Below are 27,235 nucleotides of genomic sequence, written 5' to 3'. Positions count from 1 at the left end.
GCTATCATGTCAATATGCACCAAAATCACTGAGGAATGTTTCCAACACCTTGTTGAATCTATGCTAAGAATTAAGGCAGTTCTGAAGGCAAAAGAGGGTCCAACCCGGTGCTAGCAAGGTGTACCTGATGAAGTGGCCGGTGAGTGTATATCCAGGATGCTTTTTGCTTTCACACCTGTGCTTGTGATCATCTGGCACACATTTAATTACCAGGTATGAACAGGCTTAGAAACTGACACATACATTATGAATACACACATATTGCAACTCAAAATACAATATTTACATGTTTTATTGGTGCAAATATTAAAATGACACATTTGCAAATACATAATCACAAAATCACAATTTAGAATCTCATAAATCTAGAAAATAGAAAATGATTAATAAATATCAGTCCCCTAAACATCACAGCCAGGTGACGAATGAAAGGAACGACTAAATGGAGAAACAGAATGAGGAGGTTTGATGACAATGCTGTGAATCATACTCTCAATGAATGGCAGGAGAGATGTGTTAGACAGTGCTCTTCACTGAAACCTCTGGTCGGTGGTGGGGCCAGCAGTTGACTACTCAGGTAACTTTATTAATCTGTAATGTGTAAAACGTCAAACCCCTGTTCACTGTATTGTCGTTTTTCATTATCATTGTCCAGTGTATTATCACAGCTGGAACACAGATACTTCACTATTCATCTGCTGCATTAACCAAAAGATAAAGTTGTTCATATCAAATAATGTCATCCATGTGTCTCAGGGTAGGAAACAAACACTCGAGTCATCCACTGGAAAGGTTCATTACAACGTTTAAGATATGAAGTTGTTTTTTTTTTCACATCTGAGTTTTGTCTTTTCTCTTCCTGTAAACACTTTCAGCTGTGTGAAGACTTATCCAGTACTCAGGGTTGTTTGCTCATGCTGTGTCCAATCAAGACTCTTTTTTGATTTTTTTAATTCCCTCCCAATGTCTATACATTCTGCCAGCTACTGAGCAGCAGACAGGGACCTACACTGTCTGATTAAAAGATAAAGTTTGCAGGTGTAGGTGAAGGTGTTTGACAAGGAGTCCTGCAGTCCTTACGGCTGTCGTTGTGACAGCGCAGTCAGAGGGATATGGGTCAAAAATCCTCAAACAGGTCCTCTGCTGCTGAACTTGCTGCCGCAGCATCTGAAGAGCACTGGGGAGTCTGCTGCTTACTGGATCCTGCAGGGGAGTCACTCCTGTGCAGAGCGCACACACACACACGCACACGCACACACACACAGGTCAGTGGGCTAATGAGGCTGGTTTACAGGAGAGTTTTCCTGTTGAGACGGGAAGTGTATCATGTGGCCCATAGGGAGCAAGACTAGAAACACATGGGTAACTTTTATACCTGTGTGTAGACAGGTAGGTGTTTGTGTGTGTGTGTATAATCAAGGCCCAGCAGCTCCCCCATCTTAAATGGTCTACAACAACATATTGGACCTGACTACCTGTGTGCTTTACCACACAGAGGCATGTTCTTATTTCAGGTTTCTACTTCATAGATGCTGCTGTATTCTGTCTTCACTTGAATGTGGCATCATGTGATGTTTAAGAGCAAGCAAACATAATTTCAGAGATACAGAGGATGAGGGATCAAAGAAGCACAGTGGGTAGCAGAGAAAAGAGGGCAAGAGGGGATCAAGGCAGAGGCGTGAAACAGAGGGGAAACGCAGTCGTCCAACTGGTTACCAGAGCTATATAGGGGGGGTGGGCTTCAGTCTTAAACATTGGTGGAAATTGTTAAATGTTCAGACTGCCACCACTTTCCTAACTACAGTGATTATAAAACTACAGTGAGCTGTGCGCTAGCTTTGCTTAGGATAAACAGAGACAAGCAAGCCTCGTCCTGTCCAAAAGCAACAAACTCCAGCTTTACCCAAACCACTAAAACTCTCTGATTAAAAAACAATATTTGGTCTGTTTAACGCTGTATTCTTTGTAGATTTGGGTGATGTTCCGGACTATTTCTTGGCTGGGAGAAGTTGAGACTGATGCCGTTACTAATGCCGACCAAAAAATTACTTAAAATTCAACATGAGTCAAGTTCTCACTGACACTATATATTATATTACTAATAAAAAAGTATTTAATACTATACTATACTAATTCTGTCTCAAAGTGCCCGGGTCTCTCTCTATCTTAATGGCAGAGAAAACCAGGTCACTCATTCTAATTTCCATTGTCCCTCATTTAAAACAAACACCATGAATGAACCTCAACACTTCCCTGTAAATGAAAGAGGTGGCAGGAGCACTACTGGTGTCCCTCAAACCACTGGTGCTCATGGAAGGGAATACATGTAAAAAAATTAAATAAATGGCATGAGGAATCCAGGTGCAGGCAGTCCAGTACACCCTGATGAAGGCATAAGCCAATACACGTTGGGGTATTTTACAGCTTCAAGCCCATTTAAATAAAGGCCTTTTACATTTTTCAAACCACTTTGAGTGCCTGGACCTGGATTCTTCATGCCATTATTTTAGACAGTTTTCCTTAAAAAAAAAAATGTTTCACCTAAATGTTCACATTTAGTGGAATGATACACCCTTTCCTCCATATAAAGCCATGTAAAGTGAAAGTTTTGTTAACGGTGCCTCAAAATCCATCAGAAGTACAGCAAAGGAGAAACTGTGTGAATTGTGAGAGTAGACTATAGGTAACTGCAATTAAAGGACAAAAGCACCAACTTCTTTGTGGCCCCTCTTCTGTAAACCATCTAAAATAGGTCTCCTCTCACCTAACTGCATGTGTGAATGACTGGCGAACCTGAATTCAAGCTGACCTATGGACCACCCAAAAACCCAGTTAAGTACTGTGAGCTTAGAATTAGAATTACAAGACATTATCTACCTAAATTCCTGGTATGCACAAACATACTTGGCTAATAAAGGTGATCCTGGAACAAGGACATAAGATGGGAAATGTTCTGCCTCCAAACCATCCTCACAGTAACGATAAGAAGAGAGGCCCTGAGCTTGTTTAAATCAATACCAACTGTATGACGAAAAAACACTGCACTGCTGGAACCAGTTACCAGGAAACAAGAGACGTGTTCACTGCAGAGAGGAAGCTGTTCCATGCTGCCACAGAGGACCACCAGAGACTTCAACACATGGCAGAAGGGGACGTGACGAGAGCGGCTTCAATCCTGAGAGGTTAGGTTAAGCTCAGGAATTGGGCGCACAGAAGCCCCCACACAGAGCTAGTAGCATTCTGCTCTGTTGCTTACGTTACTTAATAGAGGTTCACTTTGGACCAAGTTGGGCAGAATTTGTTTTATACAGATGAAGAATAACTCCAAGCTAAAGTTCTATCACTTAAAGGTTCAGTGCACCAAATGATGTCAAAAACACTTAATGCTACTGGTTTTGTCTTTTTATACAGTGCTGGCTTTAATTGCTCTGTATAGAAATCAATTATGAAATCATTAATGTGTCATTGCCGCAATCATTAACTCTTATTCAATTTGACTGTGGCTGTTGAAAATTATGCCACTTTGGTTTATAGCAACCCAAATGTATTTAACGCTTTCATTAAGAGACGATACTTTCTTTTTTCCATCATGTTGCAAATTGTAAGCAAAATTTCTTAAAGGGATAGTTCACCCCAATATGAAAAGTCACTCATTATGTACTCCACCACTATGCTGATGGAGGGGTGGGTGAAGTGTTTGAGTCCACAAAACACTTTTGGAGTTTCAGGAGTAAACAGCATTACAGCCAAATCCAACTGAAGAAAAACAACAGATGGTGTCAACCAAGTGTCCAGAAGCCTCAACATTCAAATTGGACTCATTTACACCATGTTTTTAGCCTAAATGTCCTCTGATATCCTCCTCCAGAGCTGTGTTCATGTTCACATGCACACACTGCACAAAAGCTCTCACCCAAGGGTGCGCTGTTTACCCCTGAAACTCTAACAGAGATACTCTGAACATTCTTCGCAAAGGACTACATGTGTGACCGCAAATGTCCGAGTAAGAGACAGACTATGTGTTGGCTTTCTCCAGCCAGTCCCCTTGTATAAAGTCTGAAGAAAACAGCAGGAGATCCTCAGCACGATTCACTTGAAGAAAGTGGGAGGGTTGATGGAGTTTCTAACATGCAACAGAAAACTGTACCCAAAACTTTACACGTAAAGGACAAAGTCGGAGATGTCAAGAGAGCTTTAGGTGATAAGGGCCAATGGCAGTGTAGTGCTGTAAACAAAAACATGCGATCTTCGCAGCAGAATTAATATGTGACACACAGCCACACACAATGGACACTTTAACAGCCCAAAAGTTGGCTGAAGGGTAAACGACCTGCATATTCAACATGACTTTCACGGTAGGTGATAACCCACAAGAGTTTAAATATCTGCAACTTTCCACCAGTCAGTGAGAATCGAAGAGGCCTTTTGGATGCCCTATGAAACATCTTCAAGAAACTTGAGCCCAGTTAAATATGTACACATATACAACTCTCGAAAAATACCATAAACTGAATGACTGAGGGTTTTTTTTGTATTAATTTGAGGAACATTTCAGTATCCTAATTGGTACACATGTATGATTTTATCTGCCATCATTTTTGCGTGATTCTGTATGGCATCATTCATTCTCTAAATCTGTTTCCATAGTACTTTTTATCCACACACCAACTTGTCCACCTCTAACAAGATTTTTTTGATACTGCAATATTATCACATGTGTTATTGGCTAGCCATTAGCTAGAAAGCTTCTGCACTTGAAATGTTCGACAAACTAAATCCACAGAATGCACTAGTTTGTCCACAGCTACAACATTACAAATGTTCCCATACACTTTTTGAAATCAATTTCACCTAATTTATCCATTTATGGACCATGAACTAGTCAAGGGTGTTAGGATGCTTAGTAAAGATAGAAGTAATTCACTTAGAAAAATATCCAAATGATAAAAAACTGATGTTCAAGGAAAAAAAAAAGTTTCATTAATCTGATCTAATAATTGAAGATATAGCAGGTTGCAAATAAATTGTGAGCAGTCTGACCATAGCATGACGCTCAATCCCCACATTGTTTATATACATATATATATATTTATATTGAGAAAATAATAAACATAATTAGGGCAGGATATATATATATATATATACATGTTTTTCCCCCATATCTTAGTATTGATCCTTCTAGGAGGGTTCAGTGCCGTGAGCAAAACCGTTCATAAACTATATTCACATGTTATACAGAGATTACAGGTTTCTCAGCTTAGTGGGATCATGTTAGAGAGCCACAGATCACAACAACCAATAAAAATGGTGCTGATCCTAGTGTAAAGCAAAATGCAAACACATACTTAAAACCCTACCAGTCCCATGTCTTGCAGTGATTATCTGTGATGGCTTGGAGCAATGTTTGATAGTTCACAGAGCCAGTCCCTGTGAGAAGGAGAGAGAGTGTTTCACTGCAAGTCTTTTTTCATGGCAAATGCAATCCTTACAGTACACTGACACTTCTGAAGACCTGATGGACACATTAACAGATAACAACAATATATCAACAAAAGGAACATGACCTTTAGAACAACCAGCTGTTTAACAATAAACTCAAACTTGCCTAGTTTTGGGTGACATTTCAAACCCAGAGGACCATAATGATGCTTGTTATGTTAAATGAATGAATAGGTCAACATTTTGAGAGATACACTTTTCTGATAAAGAGTGAAATGAAACCATGAGTTAAAGCTGGATTTACATGTCTTTGTTAAGTGGCTACACTACATGTGAAGGCTCTGAGGTAGAAGTAAGGCAGTTTATCTCCCAAGATGTTGCACAATCCCTGTAATTAGTCATCCTTGTCCTCTGTTCATATGGACTTCATTTAACTCTCTGCAGGCTGTTTCACTCCCAGAATTTCCTGCTCTTCCTTGTCTTCCCCCTCTCTGTCTCCTCTGTGGATGACCTATATGCAGTAAAGTATGGCTGTATCACAGGAAGGTGAATGAGTTGAGGAATATAATGGAAATGGCCAAAAACAATAGTTGGCTGTAGGGCTGCCAACAACTCTAGCCCCCCAAGTTAGCCATCCCAGACAAAGGCCTCTCTTTTACAGCGAGTGTTTGCCAGCTCAGGGGGGTAGGGGGATGGCAACTTCTGCAGTCATCAAACATCCAACCACAGCTGCTCATAGGCTCACTGCTGCTTTTTGTTGTAGCAGTCAGAGTTGGTAATGAGCCTGTAATGTGCAAAACTACCAACTACTGACAGCAGTTGGGGATGGATGGCACCACTTACAGCCATCTGCATGTGGCACAGTCATTGGTGCTAAGAGGAGCTTGGACACGATGTATTCACCCTCTATTGGACAGCTACAGAGTCAATGTCAGATTGAGACATTGCTTTGGAAGAATTTCTAAATGGCCATGTCTCAAATGAAAACTTGGCGAAAGGGAGACATGGGCACAAGAGCAGTAGTATTGCTAGGTTTTGGATGTGCAGCAGCGGGGCTTTAAAGCTGTGTGATAGTCTGACTCAGCAGCAATTCTAGAAACAACACAGAGGAGAAAAGAAGAAAGTTGTTCTTTGAGATCAGTGGCTGACTTTGGCACCCCACTTCATGTCCAAGAGCCCCAACCCCCCTGCTGCACTTTGTTAAGACCAGAATATAATAGTATTCAACAATGTTAAAGAAATGAAAGGATTTGGTTAACCAAACTATTAAAAAAAACACATTTACCCTTCAGTGAATATGCCCCTAAGTTCTCCCCATAAGAGTCAGTTGCTCAATTCAGGGGTCCGTTTTCAGTTCTTTCTAGAAACTCAGGATCACAAAACCAAACCACATAGAGGTGTACGTCAACAGCTACCAGCTACAAAATAATAATAATATAATCCTCCTGGTTGCAATATACCAACATCACACTGATGTTCCATCAATACATGTTACTGGCTTGACTTATTCCCTGGAGTCCTTGTGCTTTATTGTTGAATGCTCCTCCTGCCACATCGTGGATTGTGATGGCAGCTGATTGTGGATTTGATATACAATATAACTACTTACAACTTACACACAACACCTCCGTCCATCTTGAGAGAGGGATCCTTCACGGCCTACTTTTTTTTTTTATCTTTAAAGGTTTATTTTGGTGGTGTTCCCTCACTCCAGTCGAGGGTTAAGGGCATGGGATGTCACACCTTGTTAAGGCCTACGAGGCAAATTGTGATTTGTGAATATGGGCTGTAGATAAAATAGTAACATTTGATTGAGAATTTTCTTACTTCTTTGAGATAGTATAGGTTTTAGATGATCTTTGCAGAGATATTGATATTGTAGATAACCTTGATCTATACCTTTGATTGTGTTTGGTCAGAATCTGTGCATTGTATGCATTCTATGCATTGTTGACTTATTTTGTACATAAGTGTGCAGGGTAAATATTATGTTAATATATGTTACGCTCAACAAGACATCAGAGATCGATCTCTCAAACCCAACATGTCAAAGTTAATTTGCAGTGTTGTTAAAGCCTGTTGTTCCAATTCTCAAGCATATTTGAAGCAAACTTAGCAAAAAATGTTGCTAAAAAGGAAAAAAAGTTCATGCATATTGGCCGAGTTTCCATTAACTCTGCATATAATCTATGCTGCATAGTGTCATGCGAATGTGGTGGGAAATGTTATGCAAGGCATCACTAAGCCGCTAGCACCACCAAACAGATTTGTGTTGCTGGAGCCTTCTACATTGACACCCCTACTGCAGTGATAAAAAGAGAAGACTAGTACCTCAAGTGGGCATAAAACCTTTTTTTGTCAACCTTTTCTAATATGATACTTTAAAATGCACTTAAAATATGTAGCTATTGTCAATAAAGGTCAAAGAGACTGGAGACTGGATGTCTCAGTACACTGACAAATAAAGCCACAACTATCTGCATTGAGAGATACCTAGAGCTAAGTGAGAAAATATGTTTTGTTATACCCTATCATTTTCCACGCTATAGTTTAAGAGTTTCAACAACAAAGACTATACCATGAACATTTGACAACATGTGAACTGATGCAGCTTCCTGATGTTTTCCAAAAACTCATTAGTGAAGCTTTGCATTCACATAAAAATGCAGGATGGAAAAGAAGTCTTGTCTCCTGAGGCTGACTCTAGCAATCCTCTCATCACCAGCTGGCCCGCCTAAAGCCAAGGCAGCATGTGTTTGTGTGGTTAAAGAGATAAAACAGACAGTCCAATAGAGAAGACAGAATCTTGAAGTGGTTGAAGCCCAGCAGCAGAAATCATAAACCTGCAGGACAACACTGGTCTTTTATCGCCAATAAACTGTGAGAGCTGAATTTGATATTACCAGGAATGCAGTAAACGCCCTAAAGGTGTACAGCTGGGCTTTCTCTTGGCCGCAACAGAAGGGGACACGAGTGGAAACTGCTGCTGCAACTTCTTAAGGGAACAAGGTTAAACTGATTGTCAAACCAAACTACACTTCTCTTCAGTTCAGTGATGTAATAAAGGTACTGTTCGAACCCCCGCTCAGCTCTGCAGTCATCTATGGCAAAACATGTCATATACTGTATGTAGCTCAGTGTGTGGCGACATGTCTAGTCTTGGTCATGAAAACTGCCTCTGACCTTGTCAGAGCTACAGTTCGCCTCACACTACTGACTGCCGTCTACATTGATAACCAGAGGTGGCAAAAGTAGTTACATTCTTTACTTTAGTAAGTAAGTACAGATACTTGTGTAAAAAAGACAGAAGAACTGATTCAACTCCTTTACTCAAGTAAAAGTAAGAGAGTACAGGCTCTGAAATGTACTTACGTACAAAAGTAAAACAAATTTTTAACTTCAACGATACACGGATTTGATAACTCTGCAAAGACAAAAAGTTGTAGGCACACAAACTAGGATACTTTTCCTCTTTTGCTTTTTACTTCTCCTGCACAGAGCTAGTACAGAGAAAAAAATCACTGGACACAGTTAAGTATTGCTGCCAAATTTGACAGAATAATAAAGACTGAACTGAACCAAGGTCCTGCATGAGCACTTGGATAATTTTTTACAGGGAATAAATGGATGTAGTATGTGTTCGTGTTGATTAAGTCCCTGTCCCTTGTACACACTGCCCGTTGCTACTACTGATTGGATGGTTTAGTGGGGTCCTCGGATCGGACCCGCGGGAGTCGGTCACAGCCCCGTGCTGCTAGGTCTTTTACGTCATGTCGTCATCCGTAGATGTTGAAAAAGTAACGAGCAAGTTTTGAGAATGTAAGGAGTACAAAGGACAGGTATTTGTGTTCAAATGTCGGGATTAAAATTAAAAAGTCGTCATAAAATAACGTACTCAAGTAAAGTACCTGAAAAATCTACATACATATAAAGTATTTGTACTTCGTTACTTCCCACCTATGTTGATAACCCCACTGCATCATCACAGTTGTCAAATCAAAAATTCGAGGACCTCACCTTGCACTGTGGCATATTTCCTTCATAAACAATATGAGAAATTAATGAAAAACAACCACAGTGGGATGCTTGTATACACGTACTCCCTGTGAAACACACACTTTTCAACATAGCGCTCCACATCCCTTCACATATTTACGTCACTGATTGTGTTGTGGTCAATCACTGGTTTACAACTGACTGCTACCATACGAATGTGATTAGCTCTACTGCCACTTTAGCCTTGTGTATACTTCACGTACAGCTCAACAGCAATTTAGTGGGGGGGGGGGGGGGGCCTGTGAATGTTCAGGTCCAAAGGTTAAAATCATAGAGAGCTGCTGCAGATTGGGTGTAATTGCCCGACATAAAGAAGATCCCTGACATGGAACTTTTATGATGTTTGATTTTCCCATTCAAGACAAGTGTGGTTGAAGGGGGAGGAGAAGAAAGAGAGGAGGGGGGGGTCTGAGGGCAAAGGAAAGATGAGACAAAAGGAAGGAATTCACAAAGACATCAAGAAAGAAACTATTAACACAAAGTATTTATTTCTCTATAGTAAAAGAGGGAGTTTGTTTTAACTTGTAACAATAAAGTGTATTTAAATAGATGTGCATTGGTTTGTGCTATTTAAGGTTGGAGATGTCACACCCTGGCTACATGAACAAACTTAAGGAGGATGGTATGAACGGTTTATGTGCTACCAGGCCAGTAAACCGCTCCAGAAAAGGCATTAACTGACATCATAAAGCAGGGGAATATTATGTAGGAGGAATTACTTTTCACCCAGTGTCTAAACAAAACTATAGCAACACGGACACTAAGCAAGACACATGTAAATGACAAACTGGTAGAAATGCTGAGCAGACACTCCTACCTCTTTCTTTGCAAAGTCTCTGGGTTTGGTCTTTTAAGCGCAGGGTCCGAGGCCTTGAGGTGACGAAACCGCCGTTTGCGACAAGGAGCCACGTCTGTGATGTCCTTTAGGCTGCCATCCAGTGGGCTCGGTGTAGAGGAGTCTGTGTAGAACATGAGCAAGGCATACAACAATGACCTCAAGCAGAGACAGATGGTCAATATTATTTAACAGATCTTCATCGACTTGACCTGTGAATCATTATCTCAAATCATAAAATGCATATATATCTGCTCCTGTCCCTGACTTATGGACACAGATGGGAAACTTAAAATAATCTGCAAAATTAATTCAATTTGACTAATCAGATATCTCAAGCATTTAACTGCTTTGTTAAATGTGTCTATACATAAACCCCTTTTCATCTTTTTAATTCATGCATGACAATGATGTTCTGTTGCTTGGTCCAGACATATTTCAACAACTATTGGATTGATTGCCATGAAATATTGTACAGGCAATAATGTTATTTCTCAGTCTCTACACATCCATCAGAGGGGTGGGATTTCTGTAAAAATGTTAAGTGTCAATAAACTATTCAGACTATTAAATGCTTAGTAGAGCTCCATCTTCCACTATGGTTATGTGGGGGAAAAAAACTGTGGAATATCCCCTCGACACTTAGTTGTAATCTCATTCCCATTCACAATATGAGATTTCATTGCTCTCATCTGGGACCAGGCCCCTGTGAAATGGCTTCCAAAAAAATCTGGTTAAACTCTTGGTGCTACCTACTTTTCATGGTCTATCTGGTCTACACAGTTGGGTTGGAGATGCAACAACTGGAAGCAAGCTTTCAATGCGATATGTGAGCCTGAAAATCAATTCTGATTTCAGGCACCATCTCAATGAGGGTCTGGATCACACGAGCAATGATGTCACCTTTTGCTGCCAACCTGTGAGCACCATGCACTTAACAGCATTTATTCACAACATAAAAACTCACTGAGAAACAAAGCTATACTAAATAACATGCTCACTTATCCAAAACTCTGCGCTAAATAGGGGCTCTACTGTGCTACTGTGATATTTCAATAATTGCCGAAAATATGTACCTCATGGTAATAAGTGCCCAAAGGAATTTAAATATGTAGAAATCTAAAATATTAATTGGGTGGTACACACACACACACTTGCTCCAATGGAACTGACTCCAGGCCAATTGATCTGTTTTTTTGTGTGTGTGAATCAAAACTCCAATATTTCAGGGACACCTTTATAGCAGCAGAATCTATGCATACTCTACCACGCAAGGCAAAACACAAACCATAACCACAAGTTTACTGCCCCCTCATCCTCGTCCCTACCCTGTTCTTCCTCAAACTGTTGGAAATAACTGGCAACATGCAGCAACCTGACTTATTGTCATAGCAACAGAAACAATACAAATCCTGCAAGCCTTCTCCCAGAGAGAAGCAGGGGAAGTCCCAGGAAACAGGCGCGTGCGTCACCACAAAACCAAAAAAAACTTGCATCTAACAAACCTGACGTGGTTGTGGACGATTCAAAATGTGAGAAAGTGGAAAAAATCAGCTGAGAGTAGGGGAAAATCTGTCTCAGTTGCATGATAGGTAACTTCTGTTCTGTTCACATCCATCTTAAACACACACCAACACCCAAAACATCCATCCTCCTGCTGACGACACATTAATTCCACCTGGACCACATTGGAGCAGAAGTGTAGAGGTTGATGAATTGTAACGTCAGCCTCGGAAGCTGCTTGTTTTCAAAGGTGTTCTGGGATGTCAGTTCACAGGCTCACTACTCTGCATTACATAATTCCTTCTCAGTGATGTCATGCTTAGTTTCTGGGCAAGAAAAACACAGAAATGGTGCAAACACACTCAGTTCTCATGACAACGGCTCCAAAAAAATATCGTACTCATATTTTACGAAAGTGAAAACCTCTTGGAAAACACTTGAGAAAACTTTATAGCACTAATATTATGTGTTTTGAAGTAAGTTAGGTTACTGCTCTGCTCTCAGCGACTTTGAAGCACACTCCCCAATCACTGACGTCTCAGCAGGTGTTTCCCATCGGCCGCCAAAGTCAGAACACCTGCAACAGCCATTTTCTGCCCTGTGTGATTTAGTGTTCACTAATCCTCTCAAATGACAAAATGAAGTACTCTCTGTAGATGATCCATGAATGTTCCTGTCTGAAAACTCATTCTGTTAACTGTCATCATGTTGACTTAGAGAAATGTCTGGACATAATAATAGAGTCAAAGGTTTGGCCTGGAACTAGGCTTTCTGGAAAAGTTAACGCTCTAAAGGAATCTTGACAGGAATAGAAACTGTGAGTTAATATGGAGAATTTTTACTTTACTCATTCAACAACTGCTAACATTAGCGGTACTTTAGCCAGAAAGGAGCGCTGATCAGACATAAGCTGGTTATTGAGATCATATTCTTTCTTTCCGTCCAACCAGCTTTCCCTCCCTGCCTACCATGACACATCAATAAACATAAGGCTCAGTCACAAAAAGACAACAGAAAGCAGTGGAGCCTTGTTTGTGTTCCACTAACCTTTGTACTACAACATGTGGTCCTTCAGATTTGAGGTTTTATCAATAATTATGCTATGATATATTGGATATTTTGTTCATATTGGTTACAATTAATATATTTTTAATTTTAAGTGTATTTTAGTGAATTATATAATATGTACATTTAAAATGTGTAAAAACAACTAGTCCTATATTATATATGTTGTAAAGTTGGATACTTACATTATCCCAAATGTTTCCAGTAATTTAAAAACCTAGGTAAATCTCAACATAGGTTTTAATCAAGGTAACCATGTGTTTCATTTGGTTGCCTATCAGTGGCATCCCATCCCCCTCAGTGGATGTGTTGTTTGTCTGACCCAAGAGTCCAAATTATTTTTTTACCCAGTTTTAAGTCTCATGTTTATGATTTAATCCTTAGATTTTAGTTTGCGATTGTTTATCAAAACAACCTTTTGCAATTTTTGTCTCTTAATTGGTATTATGATTGGTTTCCATTAATTTAAAAAATCATAGTTGAATAAAGTTCATCAAGTAAAAGAAAATTAGGGGCTTTTTTAGTGTGAGTCAGGAGCCTTTTTGCAGTTTATTTTGATGATTCACAGTTAAGGGGTAAAGTTTGAGGTAAAACCCAGAAGCAGATGAGCAGGGGGCTTCACTGGCAGCAACCTTACCCCGGGTTTGTAAAGTGGAGGGTGCAGTGCACTTCACTTCCTCTGGCTCCTCGTCAGTGCTCCCTCCATATTCATCCTCCTCAGCGGCTGTTTGGTCTGATTTGACTGAATCCTTATTTTTCTCTCCCTCAGAACTTCAACGACAGAAACCAGAGAAGAAAATGACTCTGTCTGGTCTACAATATGAAGCACAACAGTTTAGAAATATCCACCAAACTTTCAAAAACTGAATAAAACACGGAATTATATGTCACATGACTTTCACCACACAGGAAATGACTCAGTGGATTGAGGCGGTTTAAGACACAGGCGTTAAAGAAATAATCTTGAGCTTAGTTTATTAAGCAACATTTTTTTAAATTATTCTAAAGAACATGTATTTGAGCTCATTTCTGAAAAGTGTTTTAGTGTTTGTGGTTAAACTAGTGCTGACACCGTCCGTTCATCATTTGATGTGAAAGTAGCTGAACTATCATGGAAACTTTCCAATGCAAAAGTTCAGTTTGAAGGAGATGCACATGGACAACATCCAGTTACTATAAGCTGTAAACCTGGATTCCTGCAGTTGTGAGACAGTTTCCTGCAGACTGCGGATCTTTGCTTTCTTCTCATTCAGGACGAGGACAAATCGAGAGTAGAGCTCTGTCTCCAGGGCCTCTTTACCACCAACGTATCGCTTCATGCTTGGAAATACAGAAACACAGAAACATATACATAAGTCTTAAAATGTGGAAGCCTCACCTTTTCTTTAGAACCTATATCCACACACCTCCTATGAAACAAACACAGACACAAGTCTTTCCCTTGAGAAATGTAACGACACTACAGCTGGTCAATGATGAATGGAGGAGTCAAGGGGCTGATTATAAACAAAGCCAAGATTCAATTAAGGCAAGCATATGAACTTCTGACTCTGATTTACCATAAGCATGAATGTGTTGTATATTTGATCCTGAACTTAAAGGTACAGTGTGTTGAAGTTGCATTTTGCAGCTGAACACCCCTCACCTCACCCTCTCCTTCCAAACATGAAGAACCTGTGGTAGCTTCATTTTTCATAAAAACTCAAAAGGTGTTTAGTTTGTCCAGTCTGGACTAATGTAAAAAACATGGTGGCCTCCATAGAGAGGACCCGCTCAATGTAAATATAAAGTATTTAAATATAAAGGGTCTTTTCTGGGGTAAAAAAAACTACAATTCATACAATTTAGATGAAATGAACTAGTGAAAACATCATGAAGATTATTCTACATTAAATATCTGCCAATAGTTCCCTTTCACCTAAATCTTCCACACTGGACATTTAAAGATAACATGTCAACAATTTTAATTTTACAATTTGGGCTTTATATTGTTTCCGTACTTTTCTAAGGTTTTTACTTATTTTATTCTTCTAATCTGCACATTTATGCTTCTTGTATTTCTTCAATGAACCATTAAATGACCACCTCGTATGATAATGTGCTACACAAATAAATGTGCCTTGTCTTTTATTAATATACCCGATATTATTTGTTTTATTACTTTGTTTCTTATAATTTATATTGTTGTATTCCTTATCAAGTCTTAATTTATTTTTCTTTATATATATATATATAAATATATATATATTTATATATATATTTGTATCGTAATCATGTCGTTTTTGAAAAAGAGAGCTTGCTCTCAGTGACCTTTCACTGTATAATAAAGGTTTGAATGAATTCTTCAGCACTACAGAGCTTCCAAATACAGTATATCAGTGACAACCACTGTTGCAGATATTTGTGTGGATCAATAATGGATGGTGATAGAATATCTGTAATTATTTTGAAGATTGCACACAACGTCCAGAACACAAACAATAAAAGTGTGAAGTGATATACCAGCTGTAAGCCACCATTTAACATCATAAATATGTTTTGAAAACTACTATCCCAGATATTCCCCCAACTTTCAGTTAACTTTTCCGTAGAAACTGTAGAAACAGTTTTGGTTTTGATTCTGCGTAAAGGAGAGACTGGTTGCTGTGCGTCATGCGTGTTTACTCTGCAGTGATGCGTTGCTGTTCCTGTCTTAGTTTCCGGTTTTCCTCCTGTAGATCCTGGTTCTGGTGCTCTAGTGTATTTCCCCTCTGCAGACTGTGAATCAGTAACTCCCTCACAGCCTCTGCCGGCTCTGGGACAGACTTCAACAAAACAGAACCCAGCCTGAACTGCAAGAAGAGAAAGAAAGATCGTAAAAATCATTAAACGTCCACGGCAGATTTTACCTTGGGATATTAATTTCAGTGTTTTCACTGTTGCCCACAGACTTTCACTAAATGGCAATTGCAGTATCTGTATATGAAGGGACAGAGGAGAGTCAAACCCAAAACCCTGCCAGGGGAACATTCTCAACAATGTAAAACAGATCAATAATGCTAACCAAAGACTCCAGTTGTTTTTCGTCGTCTTTCGACTATTTGGAAGAATTATGTTACGTTTTCCAGGTTGTGCTGATCTTTTGACAAGCTAAGTCAACCTGCAATGACTGAAGCAACACACACCATATCAGACATCAGTCAGTTTTGCTAAAAGGCATGAGAGATCATGAAATCCATTAACCTTTTTAAGGGTAAACGAACAAACCAGCAAGAGATCTCCCAAAAAGCATAAACGTAAATACAAACATAAAAACTATATTATTACATGTATGAAACAGATTGTGTTCTGAAATAATGTCTTCTTTAAAATGGTTTGAGTCATTTAGCAAAAGCGATGATTAATATCCAATTTTTTCACTGACATATGTTCTCCTTACAAAGTTGTTGATCTGAAGTTGATGATTTACATGAAGCAAGATTAGCTATTTTTAGCAGTGTGTTTGGTCTCCACCAAATTCTGAGCGAAATATCTGAATATAACCAGATGCACCAGTGGACAGCAGCTGTATCTAAGCTTTTTTCTATGAAAACAGCTGTCTGCTGCTGAAAATAAGGCTAATGTGACAGATTAGCACAGCTTTAGAGAACATTACATTTCCACAGGCTACAAGCATTTTGTTTTTCTTCCTAGATTAACAAAGTTTTCCCTCGATCATGTTTGCGCACAGATAACAGGCAGAACAGTGCCTATCTCTCCTGACCTCTCCAACCATCGCCTCCCTAAATAAGTGACCTTTACAGAGGTGAGAGGTGCAGCTGTTTGTCTGTACAGACTGGATAAGAGAGATAAACAGTGAAATGTTCTGGCAGATCTCGGTGGATTATTCCATCAATGTCAAACTGTAAATTTCCATCACATCACTTCTCCCTAATTATACATTTTCATAACAATTACAAAACCATTTCATTTCTATTTAAGTCATTAAATCAGATGTATGTATTCTCTTTTTCTTTCATTCCAAATCTCTCCTTCTTGCTCTCTCACGTCTTCTCACCCTCTGTCTTTCCTTGTTCGATTGGGTTATTTACAACTGTGTAATAATTGCCAGCCATTACTTCACCACCTCTTAGAAATGTTAAATAAATAACCTGAGACTACACAGCCAGCTAAAATAGTGCTCAAAATGGAAAACCTCTTCTGAGCTCTTCTGGGAAACACTTCCAGGTGTTGCCTCATCCTACACTCAGTAGTAAGTATTAAGCTTTTAATGGTTAGAGTTTCACTGAACATAGGTACTTTGGCTCTTAGGCATCTGTGCTGTAAAGCATCTGGTCAGAGCGGATGTTGAGGACTGCTCTGAGACACCAGCATGTTGGCTGGACAGTGTTGATGTGGGAAAAAGTTTCTCATGTTGTCATAGAGACGCTTCGGATTCAAAAGCTGCTTCTTACTCACAGGTCTACATTAATTAACTACTGGACACTTTTATTTAGGGAGAAACCTCAGAAAGCAACTCCACCTATTCTAAATTTACTGCAACGTTAATACAGAGCTGGTGAATGTTAAAGACATTAATAAGCCTGCACACTTATGAAGGCAGGAGTCCAAACTTCAGAGAACCGGAGGACGCGGTACACAAGGTTTGTAAGAGGAACACCAGCAGTTCAGCTGAACTCAAGTAATGACACTGTTACGATCCCTGGAATGTATGTTCAAGATAAAAAGATATTTATATGGTAAATGGTCTGTTTTTATGTTGAGCTTTCCTTGTCTTGATGACCACTCAAAGCACTTCAGGGCTAGTTTCATATGACAAATTGTGCATACATAATGTATAATATACCAGTAAAATTATTTTACAATTAATGTTCAACAAAAAATATACCAGTTGTAAATTGCCAATAGTGGATGTAAAATACATACCAGGATATTTGTTAAACCACAAGTTCACACAGTACCCTGAGCATACTGGGCAAAACTGGCACATTCACAATATATCCCTCTGAAATGTAGTGTGAATTACCTAAAAAAAGAAGAAATATTCCTGCCAGCAGTCTTTATCTTCTTTATCACTTGTGTTGGACAAACTACTTCAATGGGTTAACATATACACTATGACCATCTGATTCTCATTTTACTACACAAACTGGATCAGTTGTGTGAATAAACCTTACACTTTAAATCTCTTGACGTCAACTGATCCAATAACAGGAAACACATGTGAAACATTGATACCGCATGTCTCAGTCATCACAGAGAAACTTGTCATACACATCATGCAGAGCACACGGTGACAAACAGCATGAGCACACACACACGTTTGGTATGCTAACCACCTCATGTAACACCTGTACATGTGTGAGTCTCTGCTGGTGTTTCACAGAGGTGGACAGGGGCTGCGATTAAAGGGGAATGACCAGGAATTAGACCGAAGCCTTTCATTATGACTCATAACTTTATGACTTATGAATTTTATGTTGAGCATGAGAAAACCCCTGATGACACATAACAGTACACTTCTGTAAAAACACACGTTTTTAAAAAACGCAATCAGTTCATTTCCCTTTTACCCCAAGAGACGCATTGCACAATTCCATTCTGTCATAACTACCATGGCAACAAAGGATTTGTGTCAACATCATGAATGAATGTGTTCACACAACTGACCCCTAAACAGCGATTACTCAGTAAATTGCCAAAGACCATCAGATTTGTGAAGTCCCTCCAGTCAAAACTAGTTTGCTAGAAGTTAACATCTCCTTTCAACAATCTTTTTCCCAGAACAATTCAGATAATCCAAAATAGGATTGAAACTGAACAAACCATTTCGATTTTTTTGATCCAAAAAAAGCAAACCAATGTAAAAAAGACTCATATAATCATATGTTCCAAAATCCTACTATGACTTTTTAAAAAGTTTTTGTAAAGGCAATGGTGCATTTAAATCAATTATTTGTTGCGTAACAAATCAGTTGAGTGTTGAATGTGCAAACAATTTACCACAGCTGTGAGTTAAATTTATTTGTGACATGCTGAAATGCAGATTATTCATGAACCACATGAAACTCATAACCAACAACCTATCTAAAAAGACTGTGCCCAGATAATTAGAATGATTCTTTGTAGCTATTATTCTTTTAGATGGGTTAATTGACTGCACGTCTTTGGTGAGGTAACACTGTAACCATCATATGAAGCCAGGACTCTACTGAAGTTTCGAGAAAAACATTACCAGCTGAAGGTCAGAGGAGACTCAACTTTCACACCATTCGTCACTTCCTCGGTTCAGTCAGGAAAATAAAAACAAGCACTGGTGCACTTTTCTCTGGAGCTTTTAAACAGCCAAGGTAAATGAGGGTGCACCATTATGTAAAGTAAACACAGCACTGACATCATGTGAAACATCAACAGTGTCCGCTCTGAACATGCCTACAATGTCAACAATCACCTCCACATTTTACTGATGTTTTACTAACCAACCATTCTTTAAGTGAACCTTAGGACTCATCAGTGCTGAGAGAGAGAAATCTGTGCAGCACTCACCGAGATGTCCTTCTGCACCTTCTCGTATGCCAGTGTAACCGTTGAGCTGTGGTTCGGTGGAGACGGCATCAGGGTGAAGCTGTAGGTGATGGAGCTCTCTGTCCCTGTGAGTGCTTGCTGGAGGTCATGGATGTATCTCTCCTTCTGCATCTCCAGCTCCTCCGCCTCCTCACACAGCGCTGCGTCACTCACTACACGCAGAACACAAACACAACAAGGGTGACCCTGAATTACCCTGCTATAAAAGAAATGATCTAAATATGGGCATAAGCATATGCAATCAAACAGCTGTAACACCTCCGACAGTTCTACAGGTAACAAGTGTCTTCACTAGTTTTGCACGTGCAGACACAGCTGTCTTCTTTCCATCCAGCACCAACATTACTTAAGTGCAAATGCCAGAATAAAGGTCCAGTGTGTAAGCTTTGTTTAAGTATAGGAACAACAATCCAAAAATGTAAAAAGAAATTAAGACTTGATAAGGAATACAACAATATAAATTATAAGAAACAATAAAAGTAATAAAACAAATAATATCGGGTATATTAATAAAAGACAAGGCACATTTATTTGTATAGCACATTATCATACGAGGTGGTCATTTAATGTTCACTGAAGAAATACAAGAAGCATAAATGTGCAGATTAGAAGAATAAAATAATTAAAAACCCGTAAAAAAGTACGGAAACAATATAAAGCCCAAATTGTAAAATTAAAATTGTTGAGGTGAAAGGGAACTATTTGCAGAAATTTAATGTAGAATAATCCTCATGATGTTTTCACTAGTTGGTTTCATCTAAATTGTATGAATTGTAGTTTTTTCTTTACCCCAGAAAAGACCCTTTATATTTAAATACTTTATATTTATATTGAGGGGGTCCTCTCTACAGAGGCCACCATGTTTTTTACATTAGTCCAGACTGGACAAACTAAACACCTTTTGAGTTTTGAATGACAATTAAAGGCTACCACAATTTCTTTATCATGTTTGGAAGGAGAGGGTGAGGTGAGGGGTGTTCAGCTGCAACATGCAACTTCAACACTAGATATCACTAAATTCTACACACTGCACCTTTAAGGAGCATCCTTGAGGTGGCAATATCCACTTACATAGAGGCTGCACAACAAATGCACACTCTGCTTGTTATACCCACAGATGATCTGTTAATGCCATAAGTCAAATAGTACCAGAAAGAAATACTCTCTCTTTGGACCACAACCGCCATTGTAATATCAATCCACCGAGGTGCAGGTGTACCTGGCTTTTAAAGGGAATGGGAGATAGCACTCTGATTGTTTTAGGGCATGTTCTGCACAAAACACACCCATGATTAATAAAGAAACTTTATGGTGTGTTTACACCACATTACATCCACCATTTGCGCCCGAAGGACCATTTGTGTTTAATGGCTTTACTCGTGTGAGTAAAGAAAACTCTCCTACCGCACTGAACCTTTTGTGGAAAAAGGGAGAAGCCAGCACCTTGTCCACAAGACCATCAAGTGGCACACAAAGCTAATATTCTCAATTCCACAGTCTTCTCTGGAGCTGTGTCTGGATGACTGCCATTTCCAGCGCTACCTCAGGCTGACCAGTGGCTGGTTTGATCAGCCACTAACCCATGGTCAGTTCCAGGATCTGATTGGCTTTTGTGACATTGCAAATATTCAAGTTCAAATATTTCAACTCAAGCGACAGACGTGATTGACACTAATTTCACGTCTATTGAGTCACACAGTTTACATCACACATCATGTTTGGTGTGAACATCTTCTGGAACTTGGCCCAGCAACCTCTTTCTGCCATTTAACCGAGAAAAATGGTTTTGAACACAAACTAAAAGCACTTGTGTTGTGAGCTTTTGACCATGATCTTAGATCATTAAAACAAAGTGAGTGTTTGTCATGCAGCAACAACAGAACTGCAGAGAACTAGAATCAATCAACCAGACCAGTTACAGGAAATATGGCCACAGTCTCCACTTGTGTTCCTGAGGTGTAATGTTAAATAACTGTCAGAAGATTGTTGAAAAACCAACAGTGTGACAGTGTTCAGACTAAAGGCTGCCGAAAGAAAAACATGCCTTCAGAGGCTGTTATGTGAGTGAAAGCACCTTGTTGATGTCCAAGGTCAAAGGAGAGACCTGTTAAAACTAACAGGTTATAGTGCACAATCACACAAGATCCCAAATGGTGGTGTAAGGGAGAGAAATCTCTGAATACACAGTGTGAAACTCTCAATCAAAACTTCCCAGTTACTTCAGCAAAGAAAAAGAAATAACAGGAGGGAGGTGTAGTGTCTAAGGATGTGTGGAACTTCCGTCAGACAGGAAACTCTCAGACCTTCTAACGTAGTTATTTGCTTGCAATATTAGGTTGTGATCATTTGCATTTGTTTTAGGAAATTATGTATGCCTTCCAGTGTTTCCCGCAGAAAATTAGTCAGTCATTGCGATGCGGCCTTATTTTAACCTACTGTCTATGCATGCGGGGGTGCGGAATATTTATTTATTTATTTTCGGGGGGACGTAGTCAAGGCGGGGGGCCGTTGTTGTCAAGGTGGCCGCCTTAACTATAAAGCGCTGCGGGAAACCCTGCATTCATTGATTAAGAAATGGAGTCCACAACTTAATTGTAATCACATGATTATGGTCCATAGCTCATGCATTATGCTTTGGCTCTTATGTCTTTTATACCTCACTATACTTTTTTTGCAAACTCTATGTTATACACTCAATGTGCTGCTGCTGTCTTCAGGACAGTGACAGAAAAGTTGTTTTCTTTGCCTGCTTATTCCCATATCTCACCGCAGTAATAAACCTTGGACATGAGTTATAAAATGAATGGCTGCAGCATAACCTGTAGGATCTGCTTTGAGCCAGCTTGGTTTCCAGCTCCTTGATGAATCTTAGCATGAGAGGGGTCAGGCTGTTGTAGGTGACACTAATAAATCTACGGCTGCCTGTAGCTGCCAGAGCAGCTGGCAAGGTCAACGATGGTGCTCTCTAAAATGAGCACAGGTGAAGTGAGAAAGGGGTGTGGTCAAACAGGTGAGGTGGTCCAAATATCAGGTGAGTGAAAATCTATCAGGTCAGACGTGTAAAACATGTGACGACGTGCTGTGAGGTCATGCTGGGTGAAGTCTTTACCTTCTCCTCTCCATGCTCCCTGTCCATCAGTCAGAACCAACTGGAAGCCTGCACCTAGGCCCTGCTCCCTCCAATCCACCCGCAGGAAGTAGGTGGAGTCAGGCTGAGAGGAGACGTACATTTCACGCACTGACGTGTGCATCTCTGCAGAATAAACAAGACAAAGCTTCATTCATTGTAGTAATAGTAGCAGTAGATTTTCCGCCACTTAAATATGATGCTTCCTTGCTTTCACAATTTCCTATCATTATAAATTGGACTGTTGGGCGAACAAAACAAGACTGTACTTTTTTTTTTTACTTTAAAACTAGTAATAACTGACAAATTAACAAATTAAAATAATCATATGTTGCTGCAAAATATATATGACATAATTTCTCATCTGTTGTTGTCATTCACTTCATTTATATCACTTGTGTGTATTTTTAGGCTAAAGGTCAGCAAACATAAAAAGTCCTAACTTTTTGGTAAAGGGAGCTCCTATCCTCATATAACACTGCTCCCGAAGCTCCTGAAACTCATCAGTAGCCCAAGAAATTCTTCCACATCATTGCGATGTCACAAAACACAAAATCACGATGGGCCACATACAAACACATAATGACAACATTATTTCTCCTTTAAGCCAAAAGGGCAAAAGGTTCCTCAAAGTTCCAGTGGCAAACTCCAGCTTCTGAGTGACTCTTACTGGAAATGATAACTGGAAACAGGGACAACTGTGTTCAGTACTGGTCTGTTTGATAGAAATGTATAATTAAAATATAATGCTAATGCCCTGGATTCTTCATTACTAGGCGATTTTCAATCGGATCTGTGTCTTTTTATCAAATTAAAGTCATCCTGAACTTGTTGTTCTTTCCTGAGGGTGTTTGTACTGAGCATGTTGCTTCAGATTGAAACACTAACAGAAAGGCTGTTCACAAACTTATGACCGGCAGAGTGAGCTGACAGCCCTAATTGGTGGAGGTGTGCAGAGCTGGTGCACACCTGTCATCACTCCTGCCGCTGTTCTTACATCATTTTCCTGGCATTTGTTGCAGCCTGCCGTTCACGTGCCAGTCAGCACTTCACCTCCCCTCACCACAGCTTCCAGCATCTAGCAAAATGACTCAACCTCCTGACTGTGGGTCTGGTTTTACAGCAAGGACTTTTGATATGCTGTGAATTTATCTGTGCAGCAGCATTCAGCAGGGGGCCCAGCAATTAAATTATAGATAGAATAAAAGACATATTGAGGGTCCGCAGAGGGAAAAACATTCAGGACCCCATGAGTCTTGGCCATGAGAAGCCCCCAAAGAGAAACACACAAGGTCTGCCTGTTGTTTGCTGTTTCGGAGCTGCTAGCACGAATGGTAGAGGGTAAAACACTAAACACTAACAATATCATACCATCAAACAGTTTAATAATCTGGTCACTGATTCTTCGTGTAATTTTTAATTCCTATTTTTATTGCCATTTCAAAATTAAAAAAATAAGTGGAAGAAGGTGTTTGCTTGATGCTTAGTAGCTACTCTGGAAACAACTACATTACCCACCTACAATGCAGGGATTTAGTGTGAAATCATTTTAAAATATATATGGAAGTTGGTTCAGCATTTTTATCATATAATATATATTATAGATCATAATCCTGCTCAAATATTATCAGACAGCAGTGCAGTACGAAACGTTTAAAAAAAAAAAAAACATTTTGTCATATTTGCTAAAACTATGTCTTGACAGGAGTGGATGAGACGAGATGAGATGGCTAATTCTTGGAGCAATAACGTGTCATAGGCAGAATCAAACGCTCCTGTTTCTAAACAACCAATTAGAGCCAGGAGGAGTGTCTGATTTAGTGTCAATCATGTTACTGTGATGGTCTGACAGGCTAACGTGAGCTTAATTCTGATGATGGCGCTGATGGGGACCATTGCTTTGTTTGAAAGATGCGGTGTATCCAAACAGTCATGTTGGCTGTTAGATGTTTGTCTTGGTATATTAACGTAAGTCTGTTAGCTGTTACCTGAATACGCCAAGAAGTGAGGCATTAATTACCTGTTCACTTCACTGAAAAATGCACAGACCTCATGTTAGAAAGAGGGTTATGTAATTTTTAAACATTGGTTTTCCTTAGTGCCATTTGGTCCAAATGAGCAAAATGAGCAGGGCTCTTGTAAATGATTAGTCCAGCTCCACACAAACTGTGTTATCACAGTGCTGTAAGCACTGTAATGCACTAATACACAACCTCTCATTAGGTGTAAGTACAGGCTGAGTTAGCTGGATACTAATCACTGACCACAGCAGCATGCTTCCTAACTCAGCCAGACACATGTTTCTGCAGAGCACAACAGCAGCTTCTTCTTTTAACAACATCCTTTTCACACCTGCTTCACAACTAAATATATGCGCAGTATGAGCAACATCTCATTTGGAAAAAAATGATCCTGGAAAAAAATGTTTCTTGTCTATTCTCTGTATCAAAGATGGGGACATAGAACAGAATAGTTAGTGAGGACACTGAGGTCATGTCCTCTGTATTTTGGGGTAAATTTCAGAATTTCAACACAGTGGGGATGTTTTATATTCATTTTTTCTAATGGTGGATTGGCTGGTTTCAGTGTTCAGCAGGTATGTCAGTTCTTCCCCTGTGCTGTCCTGACTAAAATAAATCTCAACTTCAGTGTGAGGAACTGTAACAAAGTTAAATCTGATCACTGCTGCAGATTGATTAATAGTCAGACTAGTAATTAGTTGCAGGCAGCCTTAAAAAAAACAGGGAAAGGAGATAAACCCCACAAGGAAAAAACTGCAACCAGAGACTGACGTTTTGCTCGTATGACAATCACTGCGTTGATCTGTTGTCAGTATTCTGTCTATCCACAAAAAAGATTAACTGACTAATTTTTTCTGCTTTTTCATTTTGATTCAGTTTTGCTAAGACTTGTACCCATGACCTCAGTTTTTCTGTCTTTGGTGATTATGGAAGCTGTTATTGGACAAACTCAATAGTTTAATGGAATTTGGTGTGAGTGTTCAGCTCACCCTCAAAGAAAAGGGGAAAAGCATTGCAGCATATAGCTTAACGTTTGCTTAACTGGGTGAACCTAGGTGGATATTCAACAGACTGAAGCGGATTCCGCTGAGTCAGCATTCACATTATTGTTTTCCATGTGTTTTCCTTCTGTTTGTTTTTCAGTCTCCAACCACTCCTACATATTTCAACTAATTTCAAAACATCAAAACATTCAGCTTGACATCTGTCATTCACACAATGATGTCCACTAGATAATCCTCACAATGTACAATGTTGAAATTATGTCATTGAAGAAATGATAATACTACTCTTAGTATCTCCCACATCTTTTTACTTCACACATACAATTTAAAGCTCATTTTGTAAACAACTTTGTGCTCTTTCACACTGTGTGCTCATAGATTTTTTTTCACAAACTTTAACAACCAGAGGAGCCTTCAGCAGCCCCACAGACATCATTAACTGGCATCTCCAGTAAAAACAGATGTTTCTCATCCCTGTGGGGAAAGCTCATTGATACCATGTATATGATCCAAAACTCAATTTCTACCTCCACACAGACATTTGCTTTACTTGGGGACACATCATTAATATAGAGCAGTTTTAAGTCATTTATTTCTATGTCCAGCTCTGTAAGCATATACTCTTTTGGCAACATGATTCAGTTTAGGTGTTTTCAAAGCAATGTATTTAATCTTATTCTGAAATCTTGTTTCATTCAGGATTCATCTTGATACTGCATTTCAACTGTTTTAGATACAGACCTTAGCTTGCAGGTTTTTAACCTAAGCAATGCTTTTCAACATATCCAACCAATTCAACTCAAATTCAACTGTCGTCCACTTGTCTTTGCTACATATGCATCGAATATTCAGCTGTCTGCAAATGTAGCGTCATGTTCAGTGTGATTCCGCAGAGCATTTCAGCAGCCCAGCTTCCACTGCATTGTCACAGGACAAGGTTTCAAATAGTTTCTGTTTTTATCACTGAATCAGAGGAGACGTAGCAGGTAATAATCGAACACGTGGGGCCACAGGGCTCCGTTCTACCGTAAATCACTACTTCGCTTTTAATCAATGGTATGATGTTGTCTGACAGCTTTCACGATCCAGGGGTTCATGCTCATATTATTCTTCAACGCGTGACTACACAGGCTGTATAATGTGGATCCTTCAGTAAAAGAGGAGGGGGCTGAGCCACTGTCCTGCTGCTGCGAGGCTCTGTTTTCTTTTTAAGCACCTCAAGTTGCAGCGTCCACACCTCCTCCTCCACAACACCACTTTCTATCTCACCCATAGCTTCAGGCAGGCGGGTCCTCGGTTTGTTTGACGGAGACAATCCCACCTTTCGTTTGCTTTACTTCAGCAACTCACAACAGCACCGGGAACCGTGATTCTACGTCATCACCCTGCGACGAGCTATTCTCATGGGGGGGGGGGGGGTCCTCATCCATATATTTTATTATACGCAACAAAATTCCTTTCTAGGAGAGAAATGATCCACGATCCACAGTTTGATTTTATTCTTGTTTTATATGTACATGTGCATCTTGAAACCATTTTAATGGAAACAGCAAATGTTCATTATGTGAAATGTCTGAATACAGAGGTTCAGCGCACGCAGCAAGTGTCGGCACAGGTGTCA

The 27,235-nt window shown here is 39.6% G+C and overlaps 1 protein-coding gene across 1 annotated transcript; it reads right to left on the bottom strand.

Moving 5' to 3' along the window:
- Nucleotides 1-268: 268 nt before the first annotated feature.
- Nucleotides 269-27,019, bottom strand: xrcc4 (X-ray repair complementing defective repair in Chinese hamster cells 4). The gene is made up of 8 exons (XM_069514097.1): nt 26,884-27,019; nt 22,572-22,715; nt 19,424-19,614; nt 15,563-15,729; nt 14,087-14,218; nt 13,536-13,669; nt 10,313-10,454; nt 269-1,220 (listed from the first exon to the last, which is right to left on the bottom strand). Exons 1-8 carry the CDS (start codon nt 26,885-26,887, stop codon nt 1,118-1,120), a joined length of 1,017 nt encoding a protein of 338 aa, XP_069370198.1. The 5' UTR covers nt 26,888-27,019; the 3' UTR covers nt 269-1,117.
- Between the last annotated feature and the right edge of the window lie 216 nt (nt 27,020-27,235).

Source organism: Paralichthys olivaceus, chromosome 18 (genome assembly GCF_024713975.1).
Source record: "Paralichthys olivaceus isolate ysfri-2021 chromosome 18, ASM2471397v2, whole genome shotgun sequence".
Classification (NCBI taxonomy): Eukaryota; Metazoa; Chordata; class Actinopteri; order Pleuronectiformes; family Paralichthyidae; genus Paralichthys; species Paralichthys olivaceus.
The sequence above is the reverse complement of the archived record's forward strand: the minus strand, read 5'-3'. Positions and strand labels throughout refer to the sequence as shown.